Below are 27,095 nucleotides of genomic sequence, written 5' to 3' on the forward strand. Positions count from 1 at the left end.
CCTGCTCCCCCTTTTGAAAGTAGGGTCTCATTCTCGTCCAGGTTGGCCTAGAGGTCAACCTTGTAGCCCAGGTAGCTGTGATGAAGTTTTTGAAAATATAGTTCTTCTCTTCTTGGATGGTAGTAGAAACCATACTACTTCAGACCATGTTGAGTGGGAAAAAAACGCTTCCAAAATTCTGTGTATGCTCCAATAGCTAGCTTCTCACAGAGCTGGTAAATAACAACGCTTAAATTCAAATCCGGGCAGGTCTGTCTAAATCTACCTGCCTCTGCCTCCTGAATGCTGGGATTAAAGGTATACAACACCATCTTCTGGCTTGAGAACTTCCTCTTAAAGACCGTATCTCTCAGTTACTCGGATCCTTCAGATAGTCCTACTTATGGACATTTACCTCTTTATCTCCTGGTTTTCAGTGTGACAAATACAAGACCGGAGTTATTGACGGACCTGCGTGCAACAGTCTCTGTGTCACAGAAACACTGTACTTTGGAAAATGCTTGTCCACCAAGCCCAACAACCAGGTATGGACAGAAATAAGCACTCCAGAATGTCAGTATGTCCAATCACATCATCATTAATTACTGTTTTTCCTACAGAGTCTCATGTGGCTCAGACTGGCCTCCGACTCTCTCTGTGGCTGTAGCTTTTCTTAATCCGTCTGTCTCCAACTCCTAAGGGCTGTCTCTACAGTCGTGTGCCACTGTACCTGGCTAGTGAACTCAAAATTCCCTTAAACTAAAAGCATCATTAAAAAATTCTGAAGCACCAGGCATTAGTGGTGCAAGCCTTTAATCCCAGCACTCAGGAGGCAGAGGCAGGCGGGTCTCTGTGATTTTGAGGTCTGCCTGATCTACAAGAGCTAATTCCAGGACAGCCAACACTACACCAAGAAACCCTGTCAGAAAAACAAAACAAAAAGTCTTGAAGCTAAGCATGGTGTGCACGTATCAGGAAGGATTTCAAGTTCAAACCCAGCTTGGTATACATAGCAAATTCCAGGTCAGACAGGACTACATAGCAAGCTCCTGTCCAGTTTTCAGTAGGTATTTGTTTAGGAAGGCATGGTGGCGCGTGTCTACAATCCAGGCACTCAGGGACTGAGACGGAGGATCACTGCACGATTAGTGTCAGCCTGAACTACCTGAAAAGACCCTGACACAGCGGAACAGAGACTTGTGAATCCCTTCCCCAGCGTCTTAGAGGAGTGCTGTGTGATGGACAGCTGTCCTTAAGCAGCCGGCATTACCCGGAAGGGTGGGAGACACATAGCTCATAGATGAGCAAATAAATAATAAAATCATTATAAATGTACTTTCTATCTGGGAAAAGCACAAGGTGAATTAGCAAAGGAGGTGGAGACAGATGTGCTTGGGAGCTGGTACGCACCGTCTGGGGGTGTGGCTCAGATGGTAGAGCTGTTGCCTACCCTGCACAAGGCCCTGGGTTCTCTCCATGACGCGGCAGATTCCTGTACTCTCAACTCTCAAGGGGTGGGGCCAGGCGGACCAGAAGTTTAAGGTTACCTTGTTGGACTAGAAGTCCAAACATCAAGGGAGGAGTTGCTCCAGACACCACTCACAGCTGCAATTGATGCAAAAGCAAGAGGATTTTTATTCTGTCATGACAGGGTCCTTCAGGTTCAGGATATGAAGGACATGAATAGCTGTTACAGCCCATCTTTTAAAGTGAAAAGCCACAGACACAAGGGGGGAACCTGTAGGTTGTTGGCTTATTCAAAGGGTTACTAGCAATGATTGGTCTATTCCAGGGCAGGAGAATAGCTGTGTGGTCAGGTGATAAGGGAGAGCATCTGTGGTCCATCCTGACCTTTGGTTCAGCGACTAAATCAATACATCAGGAACTAAGTCAACATCTGTGGGTTGTCTTTGCCTCAATTCCCAGAATGGAGTTATGTTTGAGATTATTCACAAGGAGGATAAGCAGCCCAGCATGTGTGTGTGTGGGCGACTGTCCCTTTTCCAAGAGAGAGTGAGTGTAAGGTTTTAGAAAACTGTCTTAGGGTTGAGGGGGCTTACAAATGCATTTAGTCTTTCTTTTTTTTTTTAAGATTTATTTATTTATTATGTATACAACATTCCTTCCAGGTATGTTTGTATGCCAGAAGAGGGCACCAGATCTCATTATAGATGATTGTGAGCCACCATGTGGTTGCTGGGAATTGAACTCAGGACCTCTGGAAGAGCAATCAGTGCTCTTAACCTCTGAGCCATCTCTCCAGCCCCCGCATTTAGTCTTTCAACCTTTGTCTACATAGCCAGCTTGAGGCCAGCTTCGGACTCATGAGTTCTTGTCTCAAAAATGAATGAATGGGTCAGCACCATAAATCAAGCTGGTATTCAGGGAAAGTTTTTAAAGATAACATTTGAGCTCATACTTCAAGAGGAATGAAACTGTAGGCATAGGAGAATGAACTAAATCACAAGTAAACCACAAAAAGCTGATAAATACGATGCAGAAGAACTTATCATTAAAATAATATCAAGAAAAAACAAGATTATTGCAGTTTTCCTGGATGAGGTTCAGGACAAATGACTGGGTAATGAGTTAGCCTGCCTGCCAGACTTCAGTCTTGAGGTTTGGCTTTTTTTATAATCCCCAATGAAGGACTTTCACCTGGTGTAACTGAAATCTGTCTGGAGTTCCGAATATGATTGGGTATATTTTGATATGCCATTATTTATTGGCACAGAAAAACACGATCCGTCAGTTTGTGCCCCTTGGAGTGCTGCGGATGGTGGTGGCCAGCAATCTGTGGGGGCTCAGAGTAAGGCCTTATAAGATGGGGTAATCCGGGGTAGGCACAGCCTGAGCTCCCCAGGGCCACTGTTCCTAGGCTCCTGTCTACTTTACAGTGAAGTCCACAACCAGAGTCCCAAGGCCTCAGCTGCTTTAGGGAAGGAAAATTCAGGGGCCTTCTGTTAAAACAAAGTTCAACTTCCAGGGGTGTGTGTTGAAACACACCTTTAATTCTGTGAGTCCAAGGTCAGCCTAGTCTGTGTAGCAGGTTCCAGGACAGCCAGAGCTACAGAACAGAGAAGCCCTGTCTCAGAAAACAAACTAAGTTCAGGTGTTGTGGCACACAGCTGCAATCCCAGCACGAGGGAGGCAAAGGCAGAGTTTAAGGCCAGCTTGATTCACAAAACCCATGAACGAAAATCTATAACAAAAATCCCCATCTTAGAAAGGAAAATAAAACAACAAAAAAATAACAAAAAAATAATTCCCATCCCAAATGGAGAAATGGGACAGAAAGATGAGACTGGACATGATCAGAGTTAAGGCCCACAGCTCCTGAATGTGGCGTTCAGGCTCCTAAGAGCTCCAGCAGGCTCAACCCTGGGAGTCGCTGAAGACTCTTGTGCTTCCTGTGATACCCTCGGCGCACACTCCTTGTTCCTCACATCCTCTTCTAGTTTCTTTTGCAGGTGACTTTACTCCAAGCTTAATAACCATTTTTGCATTTAACACACTGTTTAGCCTTGCATAATGTAGTAAATACTATATAATGTTAATTTGATACATACCAACAGCCTGAACAGCTTAGAGAGATTCTAAATCTTAGCTGCACTGTTTTTATTTGATTTTTGATTTTTTGAGACAGGGTTTCTCCTGGCTGTCCTGGAACTAGCTCTTGTAGACCAGGCTGGGCTCGAACTCACAGAGATCCACCTGCCTCTGCCTCCTGAGTGCTGGGATTAAAGGTGTGCGCCAACACTGCCAAACTGCATTGTGTTCATCTTTTAAAAGTCTTTTAAGGAAAAAGCCTTGGGAATACTTCAGATTTGCATTCAGAAATGAAGTCAGGAGCGGGTGTACTGGTGCGTGTGTTGAAATGAAATCCAGAGCGGGTGTGCTGGTGCGTGCATAGCATTCAGGGGATTGAGGCCAGAGGATTTGAGACCAGCCTGGACTACACAGTGACACTATCTCAAAAGGTAAAAATAAAGTCACTGATCTAGTTCAGTGGCTCAGTGCTTGCTTGTGTTGTGTAGAGGAGGAGACCCTGAAAATATGCAGCTGTCCGCTTTGTACCGTCTCCTCTCGTATGATACGTAATGCAATTTGCCATTCTTTTTCACAAAGATGTATTTAGGAATTTGGGATAATCTACCAGGTCTTGTGAAATGTCAAATGGAACAAGCTCTTCATCTTGACTTTGGAACTGAATTGGAGCCAAGAAAAGAAGTAGTGCTGTTTGATAAACCAACCAGGGGAACTACTGTGCAGAAATTCAAAGAAATGGTCTACAGTCTCTTTAAGGTGAGTGTGTCTAGTCCTGCACCTGCAGTGTGAAGCTGGGTTCACACAGAGGAACCCACAGGACACTGTCTTAACTCGCCGTATTGTTGGCATTCTTTCCTTTCAAGCCTCCGTCCTGAAGAAATGACCCCAATAAAAGGGGAAAAAATGGATGTTAACCTTTATATTATTTATAATAGCTATAAATAGAATTGAGGGGCACTCGATTGCTGCACATTTTGACATTCAGTTGATAACAAGAGCCAGGCACAGCATCTTATACCTGGAATTCAGCTACTTGGAAGACTGAGGTGAGGCGGGAAAGTTGCCTCAAGTTTGAGGCCAGTTTAGTTGGGCTACATAGTTAAGTCCCAGGCCAGCCTGGCCTACAATGTGAGGCCATGAGCATAAATAATAAGTCTGATACAAAAAAAAGTGAAATAAAATTAATGTAGTTTCAATAGCTGGATTCCCATTATATGGGGGAATGAGCCAAGGACCACTAAACTATATCCCTAGCCCTTCCCTTTTATCTTTTGTTTTTTGAGAGTTTCTCTGTGTAGTAAACCAGGCTGGCCCCGAGCTCACTGAGTCTGCCTGCCTCTGCCTCCTAAAGGCCAGGATTAAAGGTGTGCTCCAGCTTCACCCAACTCCTTTTTAGCCTTTTAAAAATTTACTTTGAAACAGACTAAATTGACCAACCAGACAGGCTTTGAATTGTAATCCTCAGCTTTCTGTATTATTTCTAGTATTATAGGTGTGCACCATTACATTGGATTTGAAATTATTTAAATCCATGTTCGTGAATGCTTACAATCCCAGGGTTTGGAAGGCAAAGACAAGAGAAGCTGTTCAGGCCTACAGTTCAGGCCATCTCAAAAGAAAGAAAACCTGTTTAGGTTTTTCTTATTTTTTTTTTTGTTTCATTTTCAAAAAAATAGTAACAAGAAGTAATTTACTTTCTTATTCTAAGGAAATGGCTCAGAGGTCACTTGCCGCCAAGCCCAATCTCCATAACCCACAGGGTACAAAGAGGGAACTGATTTCCACCACCTCTCTAACTTCCACCCCACACCAATCCCGTACATACGCTGCATGTGTGCCCAGACACACACACAGCATACATGATGATCATGTTCGGTGTTTGGGATAACTGCTAGCATGGTGACGTGACCTACAGACTGATTCTATTCCAGAGAGGCCTCTGGTTTTGTTTTGGACTAGAGATTAAATTCAGGACCCTCACACATGGTACTCTAGTCTGGCGCTAAGAACATTTCAGCATTTTTTTTATATTCAGATTTATTTGCTAAGATACACAAGCTTAAATTAAGGATCCTCCAAACTTTTATTCCTTCTTTGTAACTCATCAAATCTTTATCTTGACAGGCAAAATTAGGTGACCAAGGAAACCTCTCTGAATTGGTCAACCTCATCCTGACAGTGGCTGACGGAGACAGAGATGGCCAGGTCTCCTTAGGGGAAGCCAAGTCAGCATGGGCCCTTCTCCAGCTGAATGAGTTTCTTCTGATGGTCATACTTAAAGATAAAGAACACACCCCCAAACTAATGGGGTTCTGTGGTGACCTCTATGTGATGGAAAGTGTTGAATATACCTCTCTCTATGGAGTAAGTCTTCCATGGGTCATTGAACTTTTTATTCCGTCTGGGTTCAGAAGGAGCATGGATCAGTTGTTCACGCCGTCTTGGCCTAGAAAGGCCAAGATAGCCATAGGACTTCTAGAATTTGTGGAGGATGTTTTCCATGGCCCCTATGGGAACTTCCTCATGTGTGATACTAGTGCCCAGAACCTAGGGTACAATGAGAAATACGACTTGAAGATGGTGGACATGAGAAAAATTGTGCCAGAGACCAACCTAAAGGAACTTATTAAGGACCGCCACTGCGAGTCTGACCTGGACTGTGTGTACGGTACAGACTGCAGAACTAGCTGCGACCAGAGCACAATGAAATGCACGGCAGAAGTAATACAGCCAAACTTGGCAAAAGCCTGTCAGCTGCTCAAGGACTACTTACTGCATGGTGCTCCGAGTGAAATCCGGGAAGAACTGGAAAAACAGCTCTATTCTTGTATCGCTCTCAAAGTCACAGCAAATCAAATGGAAATGGAACATTCTTTGATATTAAATAACCTAAAAACATTATTGTGGAAGAAAATTTCCTACATAAATGACTCTTAGTCCTTTTGGATAGCATCGTCATCATTGAGAATCTACATATAATTTTAAGAACATATAAGCCATTAAAAAGAATGGCTTCTGTCCCCGGGGCCTATGAAGCAAGTTATCACCTGAAATGTGTTGATAATAACGGCAGGTGTAGGGCCAAGCTATGTTCAGAACTCATCCCTGCCCTTTCGTAAGTACATTCACTGTTAATATTTTGACTGAAATTAATGCTGTGAAAAGCCTCATTCCATAAAGAGTGAGTGCGCTGTTGATCTGTTGGCAAATCCCACTGCTGGACACGTTGTTTGCATTGATGCTGCTGTGTAAACAAGGACATTTATATATGAATTTACTAATGTTTTAGCATGGTAAAAAAGTCTGCACATTAACTCAAATTAAAAATGCCACACAGGTGAATTAAAATGACTCCTTTTATTAAAAGACTGGTTTGTTGTATTATACTTACACATTTTAACTTCACATGGAGTTTAGAAAGTTGGGAGCAACTCTTAGCTTCACACGACGTTGCCCCTGACTGGAATTAACCTGAAGATCTGATGGGGTCATCTTAGCAATCATCAGCCAACAGATATCACCTCATGCTGGGGATGTACTTAAGTAACCATGTTCATGAGGCCCAGTACCATAAAGCAAATCCCGAACCACCTCAGCTGACAAATCAAGGCTATTTTGACAGCATAAAGCAAAGACCATTTTTCCTTCTTGTGGAACCAAGAGTTACTTCTTAGGAGGCATAAATGTATCACCTGGTTTTTTCCCATGTAAACCTTGTAAATTCAGGATTTAATACTGGACCCTTTTAAGTTATCTTCCTATGTATATTCAAGTTTGGCACATACCTTTCAAGATCTGCATAAAACTTAAGGCCAGGCACTGGTGGTGCACGCCTTTAATCCCCAGAACAGAGGCCAGCCTGGACTAAAATGTGAGTTCCAGGACAGTCAGAACTGATACAGAGAAACCCTGCCTTGAAAAACCAACCAACCAACAAACCAATAAATAAAAACTAAGCATAGAAAAACCCACAACCCTTTTTTGTTCAGTTAAAATCTGGACTTGTCATTCTGAAATCTTCCAGCCATGGATTCACACTGGTTTGCTTTCAAGATTGACTCTGAGATATTTTCTTCTCATTGGAAGAACTATGTCCCAATGATCGTGGGTCTGTAGCTTACCAAATTTGACACACTAAAGGATAGCGATTCCTTCCAGGAAGACTAGAAACCCAAGAGCTCCGCTGGAATCCATGTAAGATGGCTTGTCTGGAAAAGTAACTAGCTTGTTTTGTTGAGGTGGGGAAATTGCCAGCGATATGGATATGCTTGCCCTCCATCCCAGCAGAGGCAGTGGATCTGAGTCCCACGCCTTTGGTTTCATGACTTCACGCTATCCCCCAGTTTCATAATAACAGCTTAGCTAACACAGAAATGGCTGCTTGGTCAATAAGTTTATTATCTTTATGAAAAACTCTTCATAGAAAATTGCTTTAGCTGTCAGCAGCCCGCTCCTGAGCTCTGAGGAAGCTTGCCTTCTTTTGAGCAACCCGATCTTTCTTCTGGGCAAGAGACATTTTGGGACGGTTCCACCTACAGGACAAAGTAAAAAATAAGAAAGGCAGGAATATAGCCCCCAAGTTCAGCTGAAAAGCAGCAGACTTTGTAGCTGGATGGAGGTTGAAAACCTCATTTTCATAGATATGCCAATCAATCTCTCTCTCCTTTAGGTGACTGTACTCATGGCAATCCTCACGCCTCAACCTCTTGAGTGCTGAGATCACAAACTGTGCCACCACACCCACCTCAAGTTTTAGCATATACTTAGCTGCAATGGCTAGATTCTCATTGCCATCCTCAGCCTACTATTCAAGATTAGGAGGCAGACTGTTGTTCTGGGACAGAATGGGCACCTCAGTAGCCGTCTGAGGTCGGTGCATTGCTGTCACCACAATTGCTCTAGCAAACCTGGTTCCCTTAGCCGCTGCCACATTATGCAGAGCTAGTGATCGAGTTTGCACAACTGCACTGAAAATCTGAGCAGCGAGATGAAACCTTATTACTAGAGAACAGTAGAACACAAACCTCTTCTTCTTCACTTCTCTCTTGGGCTTCTTTTCATAGACTGGATTCTCTCGTATAGCAGCATGGGCTTTCTTATACATCTCCTCCATCTGGAACAAAGCAAAGCAAACAGTATTTGCCTTCTCTTCAGACGCCCTATTAGTGAGGGACAGCACTTCAATCCTGCTCAATCTCAGCTCTCTAGAGAACTAAGCAGATGTTTCCTGCTTAAACACCAAAGTGTACCCTACGTCTTCCTCACAGCGTTCTCAGTGTCTACTGATGTTGAGAGGCAGCCATGCCCAGTCTACAACAAACTTATCTTTACAGAAATAAACCCTTACCCGCAATCTACTGCCTGACCTGCATTCTGTCAAGGTAAGGCACACACCCAGACCAAGAGCCTAAGATGGGAACTATACGGGGGTAAGGAAGGTCCACTGACAACTGAGCCAGTGAAAGGACACAGAAAGGGGAAAGGAGGCCCCACCAAATCTAGAAACCAGTTTCTTTTATCTCATATATTCCAGGTTTATAATCTACTTTTACATGACAAGCTTTTTAAAGCAATTCCCAGCACTGAAGACATACTCTGCCATTTATTCTTATGTGGTAGTTAGTACAGTCTCTAGAACCTCAGACCTTAACTATTTGATTAAATTTTGTTGCTGGAAACTTGATTCTAAACTTGTTTAAAAAAAATAAAGCTCCTCCAAAGCAGAGAAACCCTGTCTCAACCCCCTCCCAGTCAAAAAACAAACAAACAAACAAACTCAAGGTTGTAATCCTGAATGTGTAGTATTAACTCCAGCCCCTTTTTAGGAAGGGGTGTTCAAAAGCCAGGTGGAGGTGCACACCTTTAATCCTACCACTCAAGACGCAGAGGCAGGCGGATCTCTGTGAGGCCAGCCTGGTCTACAGAGCGAGTTTCAGGACAGCCAGGGCTATAGAGAAACCCTGTCTTAAAAAAAAAACAAAACAAAACCAAACAACCACCACAAAAAAAATTTCTTGGCTGAATGTGGTAGCCTAGGCCTGTAATCCCAGTACCTTATATGCTGAGATTCCATCTCAGAAAATAAGCCCCCCTCTCCTTCACAGTCCACCATAGCTAGAAAGTCTGCCAGAACAACGTAAACAACCTGGTTCTTCCCAACAGAGAACACAGCTTCCCATATGTAGATGAGGGGGTCATTTAGGTGAATCATGTCTGCAGAGAATAATACAAGAACACAGGAAGAGAATGCTGCAGATAAAATGAACTACCAGAGTTAGCACTGGTGGCCTTTAATCCCAGCACTTGAGGCAGAGCCAGGCAGATTTCTGGGAGTTCAAGGCCAACCTGGTCTCTGGAGTGTTAGGAAAGGCTCCAAGAGCCACACAGAGAAACCCTGTCATAGAAAAACAAAACAAAAAAAAGCCTGGGATAGAAGCTCAGTGGTTGAGCATGTATGTTTTGCCCTACAAACCCCTGGGTTTAATCCTGAATACCACAAAATAAAAAATATTAGCCAAAAAGCACTGTAGCATGAACACAGGAAGCTACTAAGAAATATGCATCTCGGAGCTGGAGAGATGGCTCAGAAATCCTAAACTCAATTCTAAGCAACCACGTGATGGTTCACAACCAACTACAATGGGATCTGATGTTCGTGGTTATGCAGGCATAACCAGGTAACGCACGATATATATATATGTATAACATAATCTTTTAAAAAAATGCACCTAAAGCCCAGGAATGTGATGTTTTGAGCAAACACAACATAAGTAGGTCAATACAAGACCCAGAAAAAGCCTGCAGAAGCACAACCACCGTCTTAAAAGCTCAAGCTGTGAATTTAAGTTTCAAATGACATCCAAAGCATACGACCACAGAAAATGGTGCTTCCCAACCCATACTTTACAGTTACAATAGCTTAGTAATGGTGTGATGTGCTCTCTATAATACACACACACACACACACAATTTTTCTTTTTGTTTTCGAGACAGGAACTAGCTCTGGAGACCAGGTTGGCCACGGATGCCCCTGTGTCTTATTCCAGTGAGTTAATCTGCATCATCCTAGATTTCTAATACCAAATTCACTCTTGCAAACACAATACCTCCTCTGACCCGCTGCTTTTGCAAACAACCTGTACAGCTCCCCAGGATTAATAAACTCTAAAATACATTTTTTCATTCCATCCAAAAATCAAAACGTTAGTCACAGTAGGGCATGGCACTACATGCCTTTAACTCCAATACTAGGGTAGGGTTTGGGAGGTAGAAGCAGGAGTATCTTAAGTTCAAAGACAATCCTGGTTGAATATCAACTTCCCTGGTTATGTTCAGGAGAAAGTGAAGCCTGGTAAGACAAACTAAAGAATGAATAATGAGAAACAGCAGACCTGTTCTGGGACAGAATGGGCCCTCAGGGCATCCGAGGTCGGTGCATTGCTGTCACCACAATTGCTCTAGCAAACCTGGTTCCCTTAGCCGCTGCCACATTATGCAGAGCTAGTGATCGAGTTTGCACAACTGCACTGAAAATCTGACCAGCGAGATGAGGCAAGCAGTGCTGGAACCACTCCGGCTACTGTGTTTGCACCCAAGACTGGAGATCCTGGAAGCCCACTCACATAAAGTACCTACCTTCCCACCCAATGCTAACTCTACTTAAGGCAGTAGCAGCCCAGGAGCCTATCTATCCACCCAGAGAAACATGCAACCTTCCTTTCTGCAACTGAAACAAACCTCAGTTAAGATTACTACCCACTGAAACAAGCATTTGCTCAAGTGAACAGGCATGTTCAGGTAAATTTTTACCATGTCTGGAGTAACGTTGTTCTTTATGTACTGAGAGAACTGTTTCTTGTAAGCATCTTCATCTTCCTCCATTAGGTAGCGCATGTAGTCTGCAACATTCTGACCCATGATGTGCTTACGATGTACCTCTGCGTTGAACTCCTTGCTTTCAGAATCATAACCAGGGAATCGTTTGGTACTAAAATGAAATTTTCATGTTTTAGTGTACACACAAGAAACTACTACATTCCCAGGAATTCACTTCAAGAGCTGCCATCAGTCCCGTCTTGAAACAATTATTGCATCATATGCAATCAAAGGACCAACTACTAACTGCTCAGTTAGCAGGATGTCATCACTAGCAGCTCATCTCTGAATTCCACAAGATAAAGACTCCATAAACAAATTTGCTTTTCATCTTCAGGGTAGTCTCTAGCCATTCTCTGTCTCCCAAGCATTTACATAGCCAGATCAGCACTTTTTTGATTCTTTCGATTTTGACAAGGTTTCTGTGTGTAGCTTTGGAGCCTGTCCTGGCACTAGCTCTGCAGACCAGTCTGGCCTCCAACTCAGAGATCCACCTGCCTTGCTGGGCTTTTGAACAGTCACCAGTATTTTCTAGACATGTTTCCCCGCCCACTGGCACAGGAAGCAGCCCCAAAACTCATCCCTCAAATCCTTTTATTTCTCAGTACCTAGGATAAGAGGAATTAGTGATTTGCCTAAAGTCACAATGAAGATATTCAAGGAGCAATTTATAAGCCAATAAGTCATCTACTTGACAAAAATCACACCAACTTCAAGAAACTACAAGTTAATCTACTTAATTTCCAAGAATGCCCAGCAATCTTAATGGCTGGAGGCTTTGTTTCTAAATGTATATTCTAAAAGCCACATTTCTCCCCCAACTCAATAAACCAACTTTTACTCTGACCAGAAAAAGAAAATGCACAGGGCTAGGCAGTGGTGACACAAGCCTTTAATGCCAACACTCAGGAAGCAGAGGCAGAAGATTATCACCTCAAGTTCCAGAGTAGCTTGGGCTAGAGAGTGAGACCTTGTCTCCTCTTTTCTAATGCAGGTTACAGTCCCTTCCTGTGCAGTTATCTAACATCCAGCAGGAACAGAATGATTGTCCCCGCCCAATCATTAACAGGAAATACTGGAGTCGAGGCAGAAACCTCTAATACGATTTATTACCTATGAGGAATAGACAAGCCTCCATCCACAGCTCCCTTCAGGGCCCCGAAAACTTTATTGCCAGTTGTAGTTCGGGCAAGACCAGCATCCAAATAGCAAGTGAAGGCCCCAGGCTGACCATCGATGCTTTCCACATTGTATTCATCTCCAGTCACCTCCACTTGGCCTTCATAGATCTTGTCCATACCAAACCTATTGAGAAGCTACGAACAGAGAAGGCAACATAAAAACCCATCTCAATGCACTCAAACCACCCTAAATGTATTTCATCTAACAATGGAACAATTTGATCCTTACATTTACTTGTGTGATTTTTGTATTTCTTCAGTCGTATTTGGCTACAATTTCAACATCTTCGGATGTAGTTTTATTAGATTTTAGGTAGGATCCCAGGCTGAAAGGAACAACTGTCTGCAGCTCTGCCGTGTAACATCTTAATTTGGGCTACTCCTCTGCCGGTACGTTATCTGGCTACGGCTTCACCATAAGCCAAGACCTCACTAAGATGTTTTTACCTATCATAGATAGCAACCTTCCCCCTACAAAAGTATATTTTAGCAACCCAGGATGACGGGGTCAACATTGACACATTGCTTGCCGACTACACTGCAAAACAGTCAAAATTGAGAGCACAAAAATAAGGCAGATTTTCCTATTTCCACCTCCTACTAGTAGACCCTGTCAATCACGTAGAAAAGCGAAAAAAAAAAGCATATTAACGTCCACCCTCCAAAGAGGGGAGGATATTTTCTTAAATCTTAATGTCTAAATAAACTACCTGTGATAGATATCTCATCAAATCAGATTCTAAGGATCTAAGCAGAACACTCCTGGCCTACATTTTAAATGCAGGCTGGTAGAAGATTCACACACCTCTAGGTAGCTGGGTCTTTGCTGGCCAACTAGCCATTCTCAAAGTGACTTTTCAAATTCAAGATTAAAAGCTAAGCTCTGGGCTGGGAGACAGCTCACTGGGTAAAGATACTTTGCTGCCCACCCCTGGAACACACGGTTAGAAGAGAACCAGCCCATGCAGGTGTCCTCTGACCGCCAGTGTGCTGTGGTAGGAGTGTGCCCCACTAATACACACAAATAAATAAACACATAACATCAGCTCTCGGAGGCTTTAAACAATCTGAAATACTCAAACTACACCCAATGGATAGCAAACCGCAGACCCCACCACTGAAGAAAACTATCAGACAGCGCTGATCTAGACAGATCCAGAAGTCACAGGTGACACACCCTGCGGGCCAGCAGCAGGCCGGTACAATAGGCGGCAGCATAGTTTGTCAGGCCAACTTTCACTCCATATTTCGGCAGCTCGTGTGCGTAGGCGGCGCAGACTATCATGTCCCCCTCTATACGGGCATAGGCAATCTGCAGGGAGAAAAAAACAGGTTAGTATTTGTTGTTCCAGTACCAGTCCCACCTAAGTCCTTTTAACAAAACGAGGGAGGGAGAAGAGACATCTATGAACATCTATGTGTATGTGGACACCCTCACCCACATCTAGAAGTTACCACTTTAGAACTACACAGAAATTTAGCAAAAAACACAGTATGGCTAAAACACATACTACACATTAGAACTTAGTTACAATTACAAAAAATAAGTAAATAAAAGTCAGGGCTGTGGTGCCAAATGCATTGGAGGCAGAGGTAGGTAGATCTCTGTGAGTTCAGGCCAGCCTGGTCTACAAAGTGAGTCCCAGAACAGCCAAGGAGACACATATTCTGTCTCAAATCTCCCAACCCCAAAAATCAAGTAAAAAACAAACAACCCCCCCCAACTCTTAAAATATCCTTTAGGCTAAATTCAACTAAGCCTTAGGTAGGTGGTGCTCAGTTATCAGAACATAGACAACCCTCCCTTCGCAGTCAATAAATTTGCATAGAAAGCAAGTGCACCCAGCCAGCAAATTTCAGCTACCCAGAACTAACGTGCAAGTTCTGAATACAGGAACTGCCATTTCTTGGAGGGCTTCCGCATATTTTTTGTACATTTTAAAACCCATTTCAAACAGAAAGAACAAGCTGGCTTTTCAGTCCAGGACCTTAATGTAGAGCCAGGTGGTGATCCTGCTCGTCAGCATCGCCTTTAACAATGGGGGCTGGAGGGGGCTGGAGAGATGGCTCAGAGGTTAAGAGCACTGACTGCTCTTCCAGAACTCTTCCTGAGTTCAATTCCCAGCAACCACATGGTGGCTCACAACCATCTGGAACGAGGTCTGGTGCCCTCTTCTGGCTTGCAGGCATACACACAGAATATTGTATACATAATAAATAAACAAATATTAAAAAAAAAAACAATGGGGGCTGGAGACGGCTCAGTGGCCCCGCTGCTCTGGCAGAGCCAGGCACAATTCCCAGCACCCACATGGTATCTCACAACTGTCTGTAACTCTAGTTCCAGGGCACCCAACATCCTCACGCAGGAAAAACACCAGTGGTCATTAAATAATAGTAATAAAAAAGTGGGCCTTCCTACTTCGAAAGGATTACCAGCTTCTTTAATGAGTCAAGTGGCACAGAGTAAGAGCCAGGAGCTTGTGTATGACAAACTCCGCAGGAGTAATTGCAGATCACATGCAAACCTGCTTCCCCAGCCTTTCTCCCAAACTCAATTAAAACTGGGTCAGGATTTCCAAACCTGCCCAAAAATAGCAACATTTTTTTTTTTTGAGAAAGTATTTCTCTGTAGCTTTGGTGCCTGTTCTGGAACTAGCTCTTGTAGACCAGGCTGGCCTCTGAACTCAGAGATCTGCCTGCTGGGATTAAAGGGAGTGTGGCCACCGCCCAGCCAAATAGCAATTTTGATGCCTCAGCTTTAAACCTAACTCCAAGAAAACCTTCTCTATCACAGAGACTAAATAGAGTTGTAGAGTCTGATCACACAATGCTCAAACTCACCTGGCAGATGATGTCTCTGTTAGTTACACGAACTATCATCCTGTATTTGGGTGTGTTGTACTTATTTTTGTCTTGGATCACTAATCGTTTCCGAGCATAGTAGTCGGTTTTACCCTCTGCAAGAACAAAAACAATTTAAGACAGATATTCCACCACAAAGCTGATTCAGAAACAAGACCAGGAGAAAAGCTGCTCATTCATACCTCGCCGCCTTCTAAATCTCACTTGGTATCTCTTGAAGTAGGCCTTGTTCTTGACAACTTTCACAAACCCCTTTAAAGGGAAAAAAAAAAAAGGTCATCAGTGTTCTACTAAATGTTTCAATGTTATTTTTCAAGCAGGCTGTCACTATGTAGCCCAAGACGACCTAGAATTTGATAAGCTCCTGAGTGCTAAGTTAATAGACTCCAATCACTTTGCTTTAGTCTGTACTTCTGACCTGAGTTAACCGTGTAACAATAACATTCAAAAGCAAATTAATACAACTGTCAACTTGTAGCATGATTCCAGACTGGAATCTACAACCACTCTGGAGCAGTGGCTCTCAGCCTTCCTAATGCCATGACCCTTTAACACGGTTCCTCACGCTAATTCATAACTGTAATTTTGCTGTTAGGAATAGTAATGTAAATATCCAGTATGCGACCCCAACCCACAGGCTGAGATCGTGCAAACACATAACCAAGCATCAGAAAAGCTGTAAAGGTGGATGCAAAGGCAAGGCCCGAGACTCAGCCCTCCACAGCTGCGGGATCCTACTTCTACTAAGCAGGTATAAACTCATTTTCGTATTCTCTTTAAACACCCTTTCAACTCCTTTGCTTGCTTCCTCGTGAACCGGTACCAACTGATCCCTGTGCCAACCTGGGAAGCATCACCCTGGACAGCAATCTGTGCTGAAAACCGGGCACCTCACCTCCAGAATTTAACCTCACAATTATCACTTCCTCCCTGCGTTTGGTGAAGACCTCAACTGAGTGCCTCGGTGCTCCGGGACGGCGTACACTCCGCGGTCACTCGCACTGGGCAACGCTACCTACACCCTCAGTCCACCTCCCAAGTCCGATTTCTGCAAACACACCGAAAACGAGGACCAGGCAGTAGCTAGGAAGGGGTTAAGAGCCGCCAAATCCCAAATGACGCGTGTTCCCTTCCGGGATCAGGAGTGCCACGGCGCCCAGCCTCCGCTGACAATCCCGGTTTAAAGGCCACTTCCCCGGGCCGGGTCGGGCTTTCGCCCTGCAGCCCTCGGGACGCCCCGAGAGGCGGCCGGGGTCGACCGGGGCGCCCGCACCAGCAAGCCGCGTCCCGGGCACCCAACGCCGCAGCCCCTCCCCCCGGCAGCCATGAAGGCCACGCTAGGAGCGGCGGCCGCACAGCCGAGAATCGAGTGCCATCTGCGCCCGCGCCGCAAGGGACGGGCCCCGCGCGGGCATCGGCGAGAGCAGGGGCCCCGGCCCCGTGCAGGCGCCGCCCTGAGCCCCCGATGCCCACTCACCATGGTGCGGAGCAGAAACCCGCAATCGCGGCTCCACGCAGACCTGCGGGCCCGGCGGCGCTAGGGGTAAAAAGACCGGAGTGTCGTGCGCATGCGCAGTATGTAGCGCCGCGAAGACGCCGGCGACGTGGGGAAGAAAGCTGCCGGAGCCGTCAAGGCGCTCGGTCCGCCTCCCCCTGCTGGCCGGAGGGTGAATGTCAGGGTTTGGTTTTAGGTTTTTTTTTTTTTTTGCCTTGTCTCAACCCTCAAGCAGGATTGGCGGTGAGAACAGGGAATACAGGTTTTGGATTTTTTTTTTTTCTCTAGGACGTTTCTAATCACGCACACACAGAGAAATACATATATATTTTCCCCCTAAAGCAGGAAAGGATAAAATTAAGTTAAATAAAAATAAATTTACGCTGAAATCATGCCTTCCCATGACTTGAATTACTTCTGGAGTATTCATCTAAACTCGCAGCACACAGGGCCAACAGGAAGCCGGCCCGAGAGCCCCAAGCTTGAGTTAGGAGAGAGTTCCCTGTCCTGGCATCTTCTTCCCGCGCCACTTCTCGTTCTCCAGCACGTGACGGAGTGCGGATCTCCAGTCAGTTCTTAGTTACCAGGTAAAAACAAAACGAACCCCACCGCACTATCCTGCTGCACTTCCGTTGTCTCCTGGGTTCCTGACATCGTCGTTTGTTTTCTCTTCCTCCAGCACTCTGAGCCAACACTCTGAGCTTATTTAAGCCCCCTTCCTCTAAAGTTTTCCTCTTAGGGCTGGGGAGGTAGCTTAGTGCTGCTGTCTCCACACGTGGAAGGGACAGGAAGGAGGATCCGAAAAAGGTGCAAGGTTAACCTGGGCTGCATAGTGAATGGGAAGCCAGCCTGAGTTGCTGATACCTGAGGGGGAAAAATGTAAACAATTATTTAAACATGTGAAAAGAACGGTTATATATAAGAGTGAGAACTGTAAACTCAACGAGAATGCAATCTGAAACAAATTCTATATGCCCAAGATTTATTTTATATTATATTATTTATACACACACACACAAAATGTTCTGTCTGCTCGTGTTCCTATAGGCCAGAAGTTGGCACCAGACCTTATACAGGTGACTGTGAGCTACCATGTGGTTGCTGGAATTGAACTCAGGACCTCTTGGAAGAACAACCAGTGTTCTTAACTCCTGAGCAAATCTCTCCAGCCCCAGAACTAGCTCTTTATAGCAGGCTGGCTTTGAACTCACAGAGAGCCACCTATCCCTGCTTCCCAAGTGCTGGGATTAAAGTCACCACTGTCCAGCATAGCAATAACATTGTCTGACTCTACTGCCCTGTTTTTTCAGGGGGTGGAGGGCAACCTAAAAATATCTTTATCTTGCTGGCGGTGGTGGCACACACCTTTAATCCCAGCACTTGGGAGGCAGAGGCAGGTGGATCTCTGTGAGTTCAAGGCCAGCCAGGGCTACAAAAACGACATTCTCTCTCTCTCTCTCTCTCTCTCTCTCTCTCTCTCTCTCTCTCTCCCTCTCCCTCTCCCCCTCTCTCTCTCCTTTTCTTCTTCTTTTTTTTACATATATTTATTTTGTTGGGGGTGGGCCATGTATGCCATGGCCAACATGTGGAAGTCAGAAGACAACTTTCAAACAATACTCAATCATTTCCTTCCACACAGCTCTTCTGATCAGGCCCAGTGACAAGGGTGTTTATCTGCTGAGCCATCTCCTTCCTGTTCCTGCATTGAGTCAGGTGCTCAGTGTGTAGCTCAGGCTGGCTTCAAACTTATAATAATCCTTTGTCTCTCCCTGAGTCCTGAGGTCAGAGGTCAAACCATACCCAACTAAATTTAATTACTTTTTTTTAAAATTTTTTTATTTATTAAGTATATAGTGTTCTGTCTGTATATATGCCTACTCGCCAGAAGGGGGCACTAGATCTCATTACAGATGGTTGTGAGCCACCATGTGGTTGCTGGGAATTGAACTCAGGACCTCAGGAAGAGCAGTCAGTGCTCTTAACCTCTGAGCCATCTCTCCAGCCCCTAAACTTAATTACTTTTAAAAGTCAGATCTGTTTTGGTTTTGAACACTTGCATTGACATAATTCAGAGCAAGCAATAGTACCTAAGTAGATAAATTCGTTTTTCTAAAGAGACTGATGTGCTCCTGATTTGAGCACCTTTATTGTCTCTCTGTGTGTATGTGTATGAGTGTAAGCTTAACTGTGACATATGTGTGTGGGTGTGCACACGCAAAGGCTTTAAGAGGATGCTGGATGTCTTCCTCTGTTACTCTCTACCTTAGACTAGGCTGGCCTTGAACTCAGAGACCCACCTGCCTCTGCCTCCTGAGTACCAAGACTAAAAGTGTGTGTCACCAGTGCCCAGCCCCTACCTTATTCTTTTGAGGCAGAGTCTCTTGCTGAACGTGGAACTTAACTTTTTTTTGTGGCTGGGCTGACAGCAAAGGCCAGTTTTCTTCTTGTCTCTGTCCCCACAGTGCTGAGGTTACAGGAATGCCTGAGACCATACCTGGTTCCAGATTCAGGCTCAGTAAGAGACTAGCTCAAAAGGATATGGTAGAGAGTAATACAGGAAGACGTCAGCACCCTGATAGCCTCTGTGTGTGCACATCACATACATAAGACACACTTACGCTTACACAAACTAGCAAGGCAGTGAAGGTGCCCAAATAAATAGCAAATTAGTCTTTTCATAAAAATGAACTTTGAGGACCTAGGTTCCAGTACAAGTAACAAATAAACTGGTCATGAAAGTCATCTCTAATCCCAGCCCTGGGGAGTGGAGGCAGCAGGTCCTTCAGGGAGACCGCTGGCTACAAGTAACTAATAAACTGGTCATGAAAGTCATCTCTAATCCCAGCCCTGGGGAGTGGAGGCAGCAGGTCCTTCAGGGAGACCACTGGCTACAAGTAACTAATAAACTGGTCATGAAAGTCATCTCTAATCCCAGCCCTGGGGAGTGGAGGCAGCAGGTCATTCAGGGAGACCGCTGGCTACAAGTAACTAATAAACTGGTCGTGAAAGTCATCTCTAATCCCAGCCCTGGGGAGGGGAGGCAGCAGGTCCTTCAGGGAGACCGCTGGCTACAAGTAACTAATAATCTGGTCATGAAAGTCATCTCTAATCCCAGCCCTGGGGAGGGGAGGCAGGCAGGTCCTTCAGGGAGACCGCTGGCTACAAGTAACTAATAAACTGGTCATGAAAGTCATCTCTAATCCCAGCCCTGGGGAGTGGAGGCAGCAGGTCCTTCAGGGAGACCTCTGGCTACACTGGGAATTAAAGCCATTCTGGGCGAGTGACAAAACAAAACAAAACAAAAAGTGTGTTGTGCTATTTAGATATGACACTTTGTTATTTAAAAATCAACCCTTCCCCCCAAAAAGAATCTTTCCCACAGGGATGGAGAAATGATTCAAAGTTAAGAGTAGTCACTGGTTCGATTCCCAGTACCCACACAGTGGCTCACAACACCCTCTCCTGACAGGCCACCGTGGTCATGCATGCATGAAGTGCACAGTCATACATACTGGCAGAATAAAAGTAATTTTTTAAAAAAAGAATCTTCTGCATTCATTTTAGAAAGAAAGAATTCCAGAATTTAATCTTTTTCTCTTGTTAAAAAAAAAATAAAAGTATTACTCAACTCCTGCTACACGCAAAAGCAGTTTTCAAATGTCAACATCAGAAACCAAAGTCTTCATGACCGTCAGGAACAATTGCCTTCTGTTTTGAGGCCACAGCACAAGAAATCTGCGTTAGCATTTTCCAGGGGCCTAGAAGGTGTCAACTCCAGAGGAGATGCTTAGAGTTTCTGGTTCTCAGCGTGCTCAGGGTTAGGCGTGGCCGTAACTATGTTAGGCGTGGCCGTAATTTTGTGTTGCTTTTGTTCCATAATCCTACAGTATTTAACAATGGACTTTTTTCTTTTTATTTGTTTTGCATATGGCTTTGTAAAGTTTGAGGCTGGGGCAAGATGCTTTTCTCCTGCCTGGGTCAAAGGAGGTTCTTCTTGGAAACTTACACACGCCAGAGATTCCAGGCTGTAAAACATCTGTGCTGTCCTATGTCCGCTGGACTTTCACTGACTTCTCTTGATCTATTGTTGATCTCAGTGACTCAGACTTGAGTGGAAGAAAGAAAATGGGTCTCTTGGGTTTTTGTATATTCAAATAGCATAAGCAAATGTACAACTCGGTGTTAGGGCACTTCCCTAGCGTGTGTGGAGCCCTGGGCTTGATCTATACTACTACCCTCTGTCCTGGCAAGTTTTATGTCAGCACGACACAGGCAAGAGTCAGCAGAAGGAGGGGTCCTCAATGGAAAAGATGTCTCCCTAAGATCCAGCTACAGGGCCTTGTTGTAATTCAAGACAAGGTCTTGAATGCTATTTGTGATAGAAGATGGAAGGCCTTGAACTTCTGATCCTCCTGCTTCTGCCTCCTAAATGCCAGGATTATAGGCATCTCTGTTTTAAGAGAGGCTGAGATGTTGTGTGAGAGACTCCCTGCAGAGATAGCACACACACATATGTTTCACTCAAAAGGGAACCAGAACAAAGTAACAACTGCATTGTGCTGGATAGTTTTATGTGCTGGATGGTTAGAGTCATCAGAGAGAAGGGAGCCTCAGCTGAGAAAATGCCGCCTTAAGATTGAACTGCACCATATTGAACTCGAGTTGGAAGAGGCGAGTCCGGTCTCAAAATGGAGGTAAAACCGCCGCCCAGTCGCCCCCAGCCTGACTCCGGCCGTCGCAGCCGCCGCCGCCGCCGCGGGGTGGGGGAGGAGGGCCATGATCCAAAGGAACCAGAACAGTTGAGGAAACTGTTTATTGGTGGTCTGAGCTTTGAAACCACAGATGATAGCTTAAGAGAACATTTTGAGAAATGGGGCACACTTATAGACTGTGTGGTAATAAGAGATCCCCAAACAAAACGTTCCAGGGGCTTTGGTTTTGTGACCTACTCTTGTGTTGAAGAGGTGGATGCTGCAATGTGTGCTCGGCCACACAAAGTTGATGGGCATGTGGTGGAACCAAAGAGAGCCGTTTCTAGAGAGGATTCTGTAAAGCCTGGTGCCCATTTAACAGTGAAGAAAATCTTTGTTGGTGGTAGGAAAGAGGATACAGAAGAGTATAACCTGAGAGACTACTTTGAAAAGTATGGCTAGATTGAAACCATAGAAGTTATGGAAGCCAGGCAGAGTGGGAAAAAGAGAGGATTTGCTTTTGTGACTTTTGATGACCACGACACAGTTGATAAATTGTTGTTCAGAAATACCACACTATGAATGGGCATAATTGTGAAGTGAAAAAGGCCTTTCTAAACAAGAGATGCAGTCTGCTGGATCACAGAGAGGCCGTGGAGGTGGATCTGGCAATTTTATGGGTCGTGGAGGGAACTTTGGAGGTGGTGGAGGTAATTTTGGTCGTGGTGGAAACTTTGGTGGAAGAGGAGGCTATGGTGGTGGAGGTGGTGGCAGCAGAGGTAGTTATGGAGGTGGTGATGGTGGATATAATGGATTTGGAGGTGATGGTGGCAACTAGGGTGGTGGTCCTGGTCACAGCAGTAGAGGAGGCTATGGTGGTGGTGGACCAGGCTATGGAAACCAAGGTGGTGGATGTGGTGGAGGAGGAGGAGGAGGATATGACGGTTACAATGAAGGAGGAAATTTTGGTGGAGGTAACTATGGTGGTGGGAACTATAATGACTTTGGAAATTATAGTGGACAAGAGCAATCAAATTACGGACCCATGAAAGGGGGCAGTTTTGGTGGAAGAAGCTCAGGCAGTCCCTATGGTGGTGGCTATGGAGCAGGTGGTGGAAGTGGTGGATATGGTAGCAGAAGGTTTTTAAAAACCAGCAGAAAAGGGCTACAGTTCTTAGCAGGAGAGAGAGCGAGGAGTTGTCAGGAAAGCTGCAGGTTACTTTGAGACAGTCGTCCTAAATGCATTAGAGGAGCTGTAAAAATCTGCCACAGAAGGAGCGATGATCCATAGTCAGAAAAGTTACCGCAGCTTAAACAGGAGGCCCTTCTTGTTCAGGACTGTCAGCGCCACAGTTTGCAAAAAGTGCAGCTATTGATTAATGCAATGTAGTGTCAATTAGATGTACATTCCTGAGGTCTTTTATCTGTTGTAGCTTTGTCTTTCTTTTTCTTTTCATTACATCAGGTATATTGCCCTGTAAATTGTGGTAGTGGTAACAGGAATAAAAAATTAAGGAATTTTTAACTTTAAAAAAAAAAGATTGAACTGCAAAAACAAGACTGCAAAGCATTTTCTTAATTAGTGATTGATGTCGGAGGGCCCTCCCGACACCCTTCCTATTGTGGGTGGTACCACCCTGGACTGTCCTGGGTTCTATCAGAAGGCAGATTGAGCAAGCCAGCAAGCACCACCCATTCCTGGCTTCTGTATCTGCTCCTGCCTCCAGGTTCCTGCCCTGTTTGAATTCCTGCCCTGACTTTCATGATGATGAACTGTGATGTGGAACCGTAGGCCAGCCAGACCCTTTCCACGTTGCTCTGGCTGTGGCATTTCCTCACAGCATAAGGGTAGCCCTGACATGCACCAAAGTCCAACTTGGAGTCACTAACAGGACTAGGGGCAAGGGGTTGCTTCAGGCGCAGAGATGACCGAAAGCAGCTGTTTCTTTCTCCAAAAAGCTCACCCAGAACGCCTTATAACCCAAGAACACTGCATCCCTCGAGTTCTCTGAAATTGTGCTCAGCAGGTTTTCTCTGGGCAGCTCTGCCGGTCAGAGCTCCTCCGCCCCCTCCCCCCCCCCAACTGTTTACTCTTTGCCATAAAGCTGGAAGAGGGTCCTTCAATAGTCAGCCTTGCAACTTTCTGCTTTCTCAGAACTGTGACGTTTGTTCACCGGAATCTCAATGAGCCTCTCCCTCTCTCCGGGAGGGAATATTTCAGTTAGGAGGAAACGTCAACGTAGAGACTGAACCCAGTCCCGGTGTCTCGTGTGCGCTAGTCCGACACTTTGCCATATTCCCAGCCTCCCCGGACACCCGCCCTCCCCGCCACGCCTCTGCCTTTTTAAAGATTTATACTCTAGACCAGGTTGGTCTGAAACTCAGGGAATGGGCTCCCTTACAGACCCCCGATTAGGCACAGAACACATCTAAGCACCTGTTTTCACAGAGAGGGAAGAAAAGTTTAAGTGGCTACTTTCTGACTCAGGCAGAAAAACAGCAGCAAATGACCTTGCAGGTGTAATTTTTAAGAGGAGGAAAAGGGGAGGCTTGTGTTAGAACCGGCTAGGATGCCCTGGTAAAGGGGGGAGGGGAGAGAGGGAGGGGGAGAAGGGGAAAGGGGACAAGGAAAAGGGGGGAGGGGTATTTGTCCTGGAGGGACAAAGGTCTGTCTCTGGATAGAGGGGAGACAGATGCACCGCCTAGGTAAAAGATAATTTATAAAAGTAAAGGGGCAAATCCCGTGTTAGGATGAGGAGTTTAATTTTAATTGGGCATGTTAATTAGGTGAGCCAAAGGGGCTTTCTGATTGCTCGACTTTGGCCATTAACTTAGTGAGGAAATGGCCAAGTAAGGGAATAGACCTTGGTGGCTAAGTCTAGGAATGTAATCTAAGGGTTTTTAGCAAGGCAGGAGGAATGGAGGAGAAGGCCAAGGCCTGAGAGCCACACGCTCTAGTGGGCTAGCATCCGTTACTCATTTCATATCTCAGGGGGGGACTTGAATTTGAGACAGTTCCGCCTTAGCCTCCCAAGTGGAGGCATATAACTTTTTTTTTTTCCTTAAGATTTATAAGCTGGATGTGGTGGTATACACCTTTAATCCCAGCACTTGGGAGTCAGAGGCAGGTGGATCTCTGAGTTTGAGGTCAGCCTGGTCTATAGAGTAAGTTTCAGGACAGCCAGGGATATACAGAAAAACCCTATCTTGAAAAATAAAAAGTATGTACATATTTTTTCTTTCTTTCTTTTTTTTTTTTGAACATGAGTCTTTATTGGCCACAGCTACTTGAGGGGGATGAAGCGTGAGGAGTGGGTGGCACCGATGCCAGGCCGGCCGTGCTTCACAGGCTTGGAGGTGATGGAGAACTTGCCCAGGTAGTGGCCGATCATCTCCGGCTTGATCTCCACCTGGTTGAAGGTCTCGCCGTTGTACACGCCCACCATGCTCCCCACCATCTCGGGCAGGATGATCATGTCCCGCAGGTGGGTCTTCACCACCTCGGGCTTTTCCATGGGCGGCGCCTCCTTCTTGGCCTTTCTCAGGCGCTTGAGCAGCGAGTGCTGCTTCCACCGCAGGCCGCGGTTGAGGCGTCACCTCTGCCTGGCGCTGTAGAGCTGCATCAGCTGCTCATAGGACATGTCCAGCAGCTGGTCCAGGTCCACGCCGCGGTAGGTGAACTTGCGGAAGGTCCGCTTCTTCTTCTGCTCCACTTCGGCCATCTTGGCGGCGACTCGGAAAAGGGTATATTTTTTTTCTTTCATGTATATGAGTATTTTGCCTGCATGTATGAATATGCACCACACGTATGCCCTACTGATGGGGAGTTCAGAAGAGAGCATTGGATCCCCTGGGACTGGAGTTACAAGTGGCTGTGAACTACCATGTGGGTGATAGGAATCCAGTTTCCTCTGACACCGAAAAACCCATCATGCAGGGAAGCTCCTTAAGCAGGAGGGTAAACAACCCAAAATAATTTCAGGAAGTCCCTGAAACCTACCAGATTCACCAGGCTCCTCTCTGCCAGAGTAACAATAAAAACTGAGTCTTTTTCAAACTAAGTTCCAGGCTGAGCTGCAAAGAAGACTCTAAGAGAAGACAAAGCTGCAAAGAGGAAAACTCTGAGCCCAGAGCAGCTGCCAGGAAGATGCAGAAACCAGCCAGGCTGCCTGTGAGAGGTTTAGACCAACTGAGGCACCTGGAAAGGATACTCTCCAGCCTGCTGATCTGCCCCAGGCTGTGCAGTGTGCTCCATGTTCCCAGCTTTGTGAACTGCCCACTTATGCTGGGGTGGACCTTGGTGGCACAGCTATCTTTGAGTCATTTCTGCTCCTGTAAGTAACCTCTCATCCAAACTCACTGGTTCACCAAATTTGACTTTGGTGATATCTGTACCCTGGTCTATCATAGGCTTCCTATCTGGGGTGAGTAGACTGTGTTGCATCTTCCCCCAGGAAAAATTTTGTTTGTCACACAGCACGAAGGAGCCAGAATAGGGTGTTAAATTCCTGAAATTGGAGCGGGAGAGTTGTGCTCTTATTCTAGTCTCCTGGCTGCTCTTTCCTGTTTCTGTGGGCAACCTCCACTTCCACCATTCGAGGGCAATAGCTCTCTCTCACCATGGGACTAGGGATATTAATGTTCTGGATATCTATGCTCATTTCTCTTGACTTGTGAATAGAAATCAACTCAGTGTTTCCTTTTTTGTTTGTTTGTTTGTTTTGAGACAGGGTTTCTCTGTGTCATCCTGGCTGTCCTGGAATTCTTTCTATAGACCAGGTTGGCCTCGAACTCTCAGATTCAAATTGCCTACCTCTGCCTCCCCGGTGCTGAGATTAAAGCTATGCCACACCACCGTCCAGCTTTGTACCTGTATTTTATATAATTAATATGGTGTGGTCCTATAATTGGATTTTTATTTATTTATTTTAATATTTATTTATTTATTATATTCTTTCTGCGCGTATGCCTGAAGGCCAGAAGAGGGCACCAGACCTCATTACAGATGGTTGTGAGCCACCATGTGGTTGCTGGGAATTGAACTCAGGACCTTTGGAAGAGCAGGCAATGCTCTTAACCGCTGAGCCATCTCTCCAGCCCCTATAATTGGATTTTTAAACAGATGAAGTCTACAAGGCTTGAAAGGTGCGTGTGGGGGGGGGGAACCTCACCCAAAACTGTGCAGTGTTCCCTTCCCAACCAAGACATCAGAGCACCATGGAAATGCATGTGAAGATTGTAGAGCTAGTCTTCAGGTGGGAGGGGAAAGATCTTGGTCGACAGAAACTGTTTCACTTTGCCTGTGTGGTCTGGGATGGAGTCGAGAGTCAGGGCTTTCCCTGAGGCAGTGGTTTTCAACCTGTGGGTCATAGCCCCTTTCAGGGACAAAGAATCCTTTTTACAGGGGTCACACGTCAGTTAACTGCATATAAGATATGGTGGCGCACGCCTTTAATCCTA

General features: G+C 45.4%; 3 protein-coding genes, 3 non-coding genes and 1 pseudogene across 9 annotated transcripts in view; 2 read left to right on the plus strand and 5 right to left on the minus strand.

Annotated features, from left to right (window-relative positions):
* Positions 1–7,548, plus strand: part of Dipk1a (divergent protein kinase domain 1A) — a 75,203-nt gene extending 67,655 nt beyond the window's left edge. For all 3 annotated transcript variants that reach the window (XM_075943585.1, XM_075943584.1, XM_075943583.1), the window contains 3 exons: positions 417–524; positions 4,108–4,284; positions 5,653–7,548. In XM_075943585.1, coding sequence (XP_075799700.1) covers positions 417–524; positions 4,108–4,284; positions 5,653–6,465 — 1,098 coding nt within the window. In that variant the 3' untranslated portion in view covers positions 6,466–7,548. The remainder of the gene's footprint in view (positions 1–416; positions 525–4,107; positions 4,285–5,652) is intronic.
* Positions 7,549–7,906: 358 nt separating this feature from the next.
* On the minus strand, positions 7,907–17,033 carry Rpl5 (ribosomal protein L5). Of its 2 annotated transcripts, none has more exons than XM_075943586.1 (8): positions 16,927–17,033; positions 15,632–15,701; positions 15,429–15,544; positions 13,762–13,896; positions 12,517–12,719; positions 11,338–11,515; positions 8,553–8,641; positions 7,907–8,060 (listed from the first exon to the last, which is right to left on the minus strand). In XM_075943586.1, the coding sequence occupies exons 1-8, from the start codon at positions 16,927–16,929 to the stop codon at positions 7,961–7,963; spliced, it is 894 nt and encodes a 297-aa protein (XP_075799701.1). In that variant the 5' UTR covers positions 16,930–17,033; the 3' UTR covers positions 7,907–7,960. The 2 variants fall into 2 exon arrangements, with proteins under 2 accessions (XP_075799701.1, XP_075799702.1); XM_075943587.1 differs by having other exon boundaries at positions 8,553–8,637; positions 11,337–11,515.
* On the minus strand, positions 8,356–8,488 carry LOC142833265 (small nucleolar RNA SNORA66). Its single transcript, XR_012907389.1, has one exon. It is a non-coding gene; the product is annotated as a small nucleolar RNA SNORA66 (small nucleolar RNA).
* LOC142833266 (small nucleolar RNA SNORA66) lies at positions 10,918–11,047 on the minus strand. The gene has a single exon (XR_012907390.1). It is a non-coding gene; the product is annotated as a small nucleolar RNA SNORA66 (small nucleolar RNA).
* On the minus strand, positions 11,586–11,679 carry LOC142833263 (small nucleolar RNA SNORD21). Its single transcript, XR_012907387.1, has one exon. It is a non-coding gene; the product is annotated as a small nucleolar RNA SNORD21 (small nucleolar RNA).
* A 4,565-nt stretch (positions 17,034–21,598) lies between the features above and the next one.
* On the plus strand, positions 21,599–23,144 carry LOC142832828 (heterogeneous nuclear ribonucleoprotein A3 pseudogene; annotated as a pseudogene).
* Positions 23,145–24,874: 1,730 nt separating this feature from the next.
* On the minus strand, positions 24,875–25,374 carry LOC142832450 (small ribosomal subunit protein uS19-like). Its single transcript, XM_075942878.1, has one exon. It carries the CDS (start codon positions 25,148–25,150, stop codon positions 24,920–24,922), a length of 231 nt encoding a protein of 76 aa, XP_075798993.1. The 5' UTR covers positions 25,151–25,374; the 3' UTR covers positions 24,875–24,919.
* Positions 25,375–27,095: the final 1,721 nt, after the last annotated feature.

This window comes from Microtus pennsylvanicus, chromosome 12, assembly GCF_037038515.1.
Source record: "Microtus pennsylvanicus isolate mMicPen1 chromosome 12, mMicPen1.hap1, whole genome shotgun sequence".
NCBI classification, from domain to species: Eukaryota; Metazoa; Chordata; class Mammalia; order Rodentia; family Cricetidae; genus Microtus; species Microtus pennsylvanicus.

Bases quoted from the DNA above. Each gene is read 5' to 3' on its own strand.
- Rpl5 (XM_075943586.1), bottom strand. The intron at 15,545-15,631 runs GTATGAATGAGC...TTGTTCTTGCAG, and splicing joins GAGATTTAGAAGGCGGCGAG to AGGGTAAAACCGACTACTAT. The intron at 8,642-11,337 runs GTAAAAATTTAC...GCTTTGTTCCAG, and splicing joins ACAACGTTACTCCAGACATG to ATGGAGGAGATGTATAAGAA.
- LOC142832450 (XM_075942878.1), bottom strand. From the start codon at position 25,150: ATGGAAAAGCCCGAGGTGGTGAAGACCCACCTGCGGGACATGATCATC.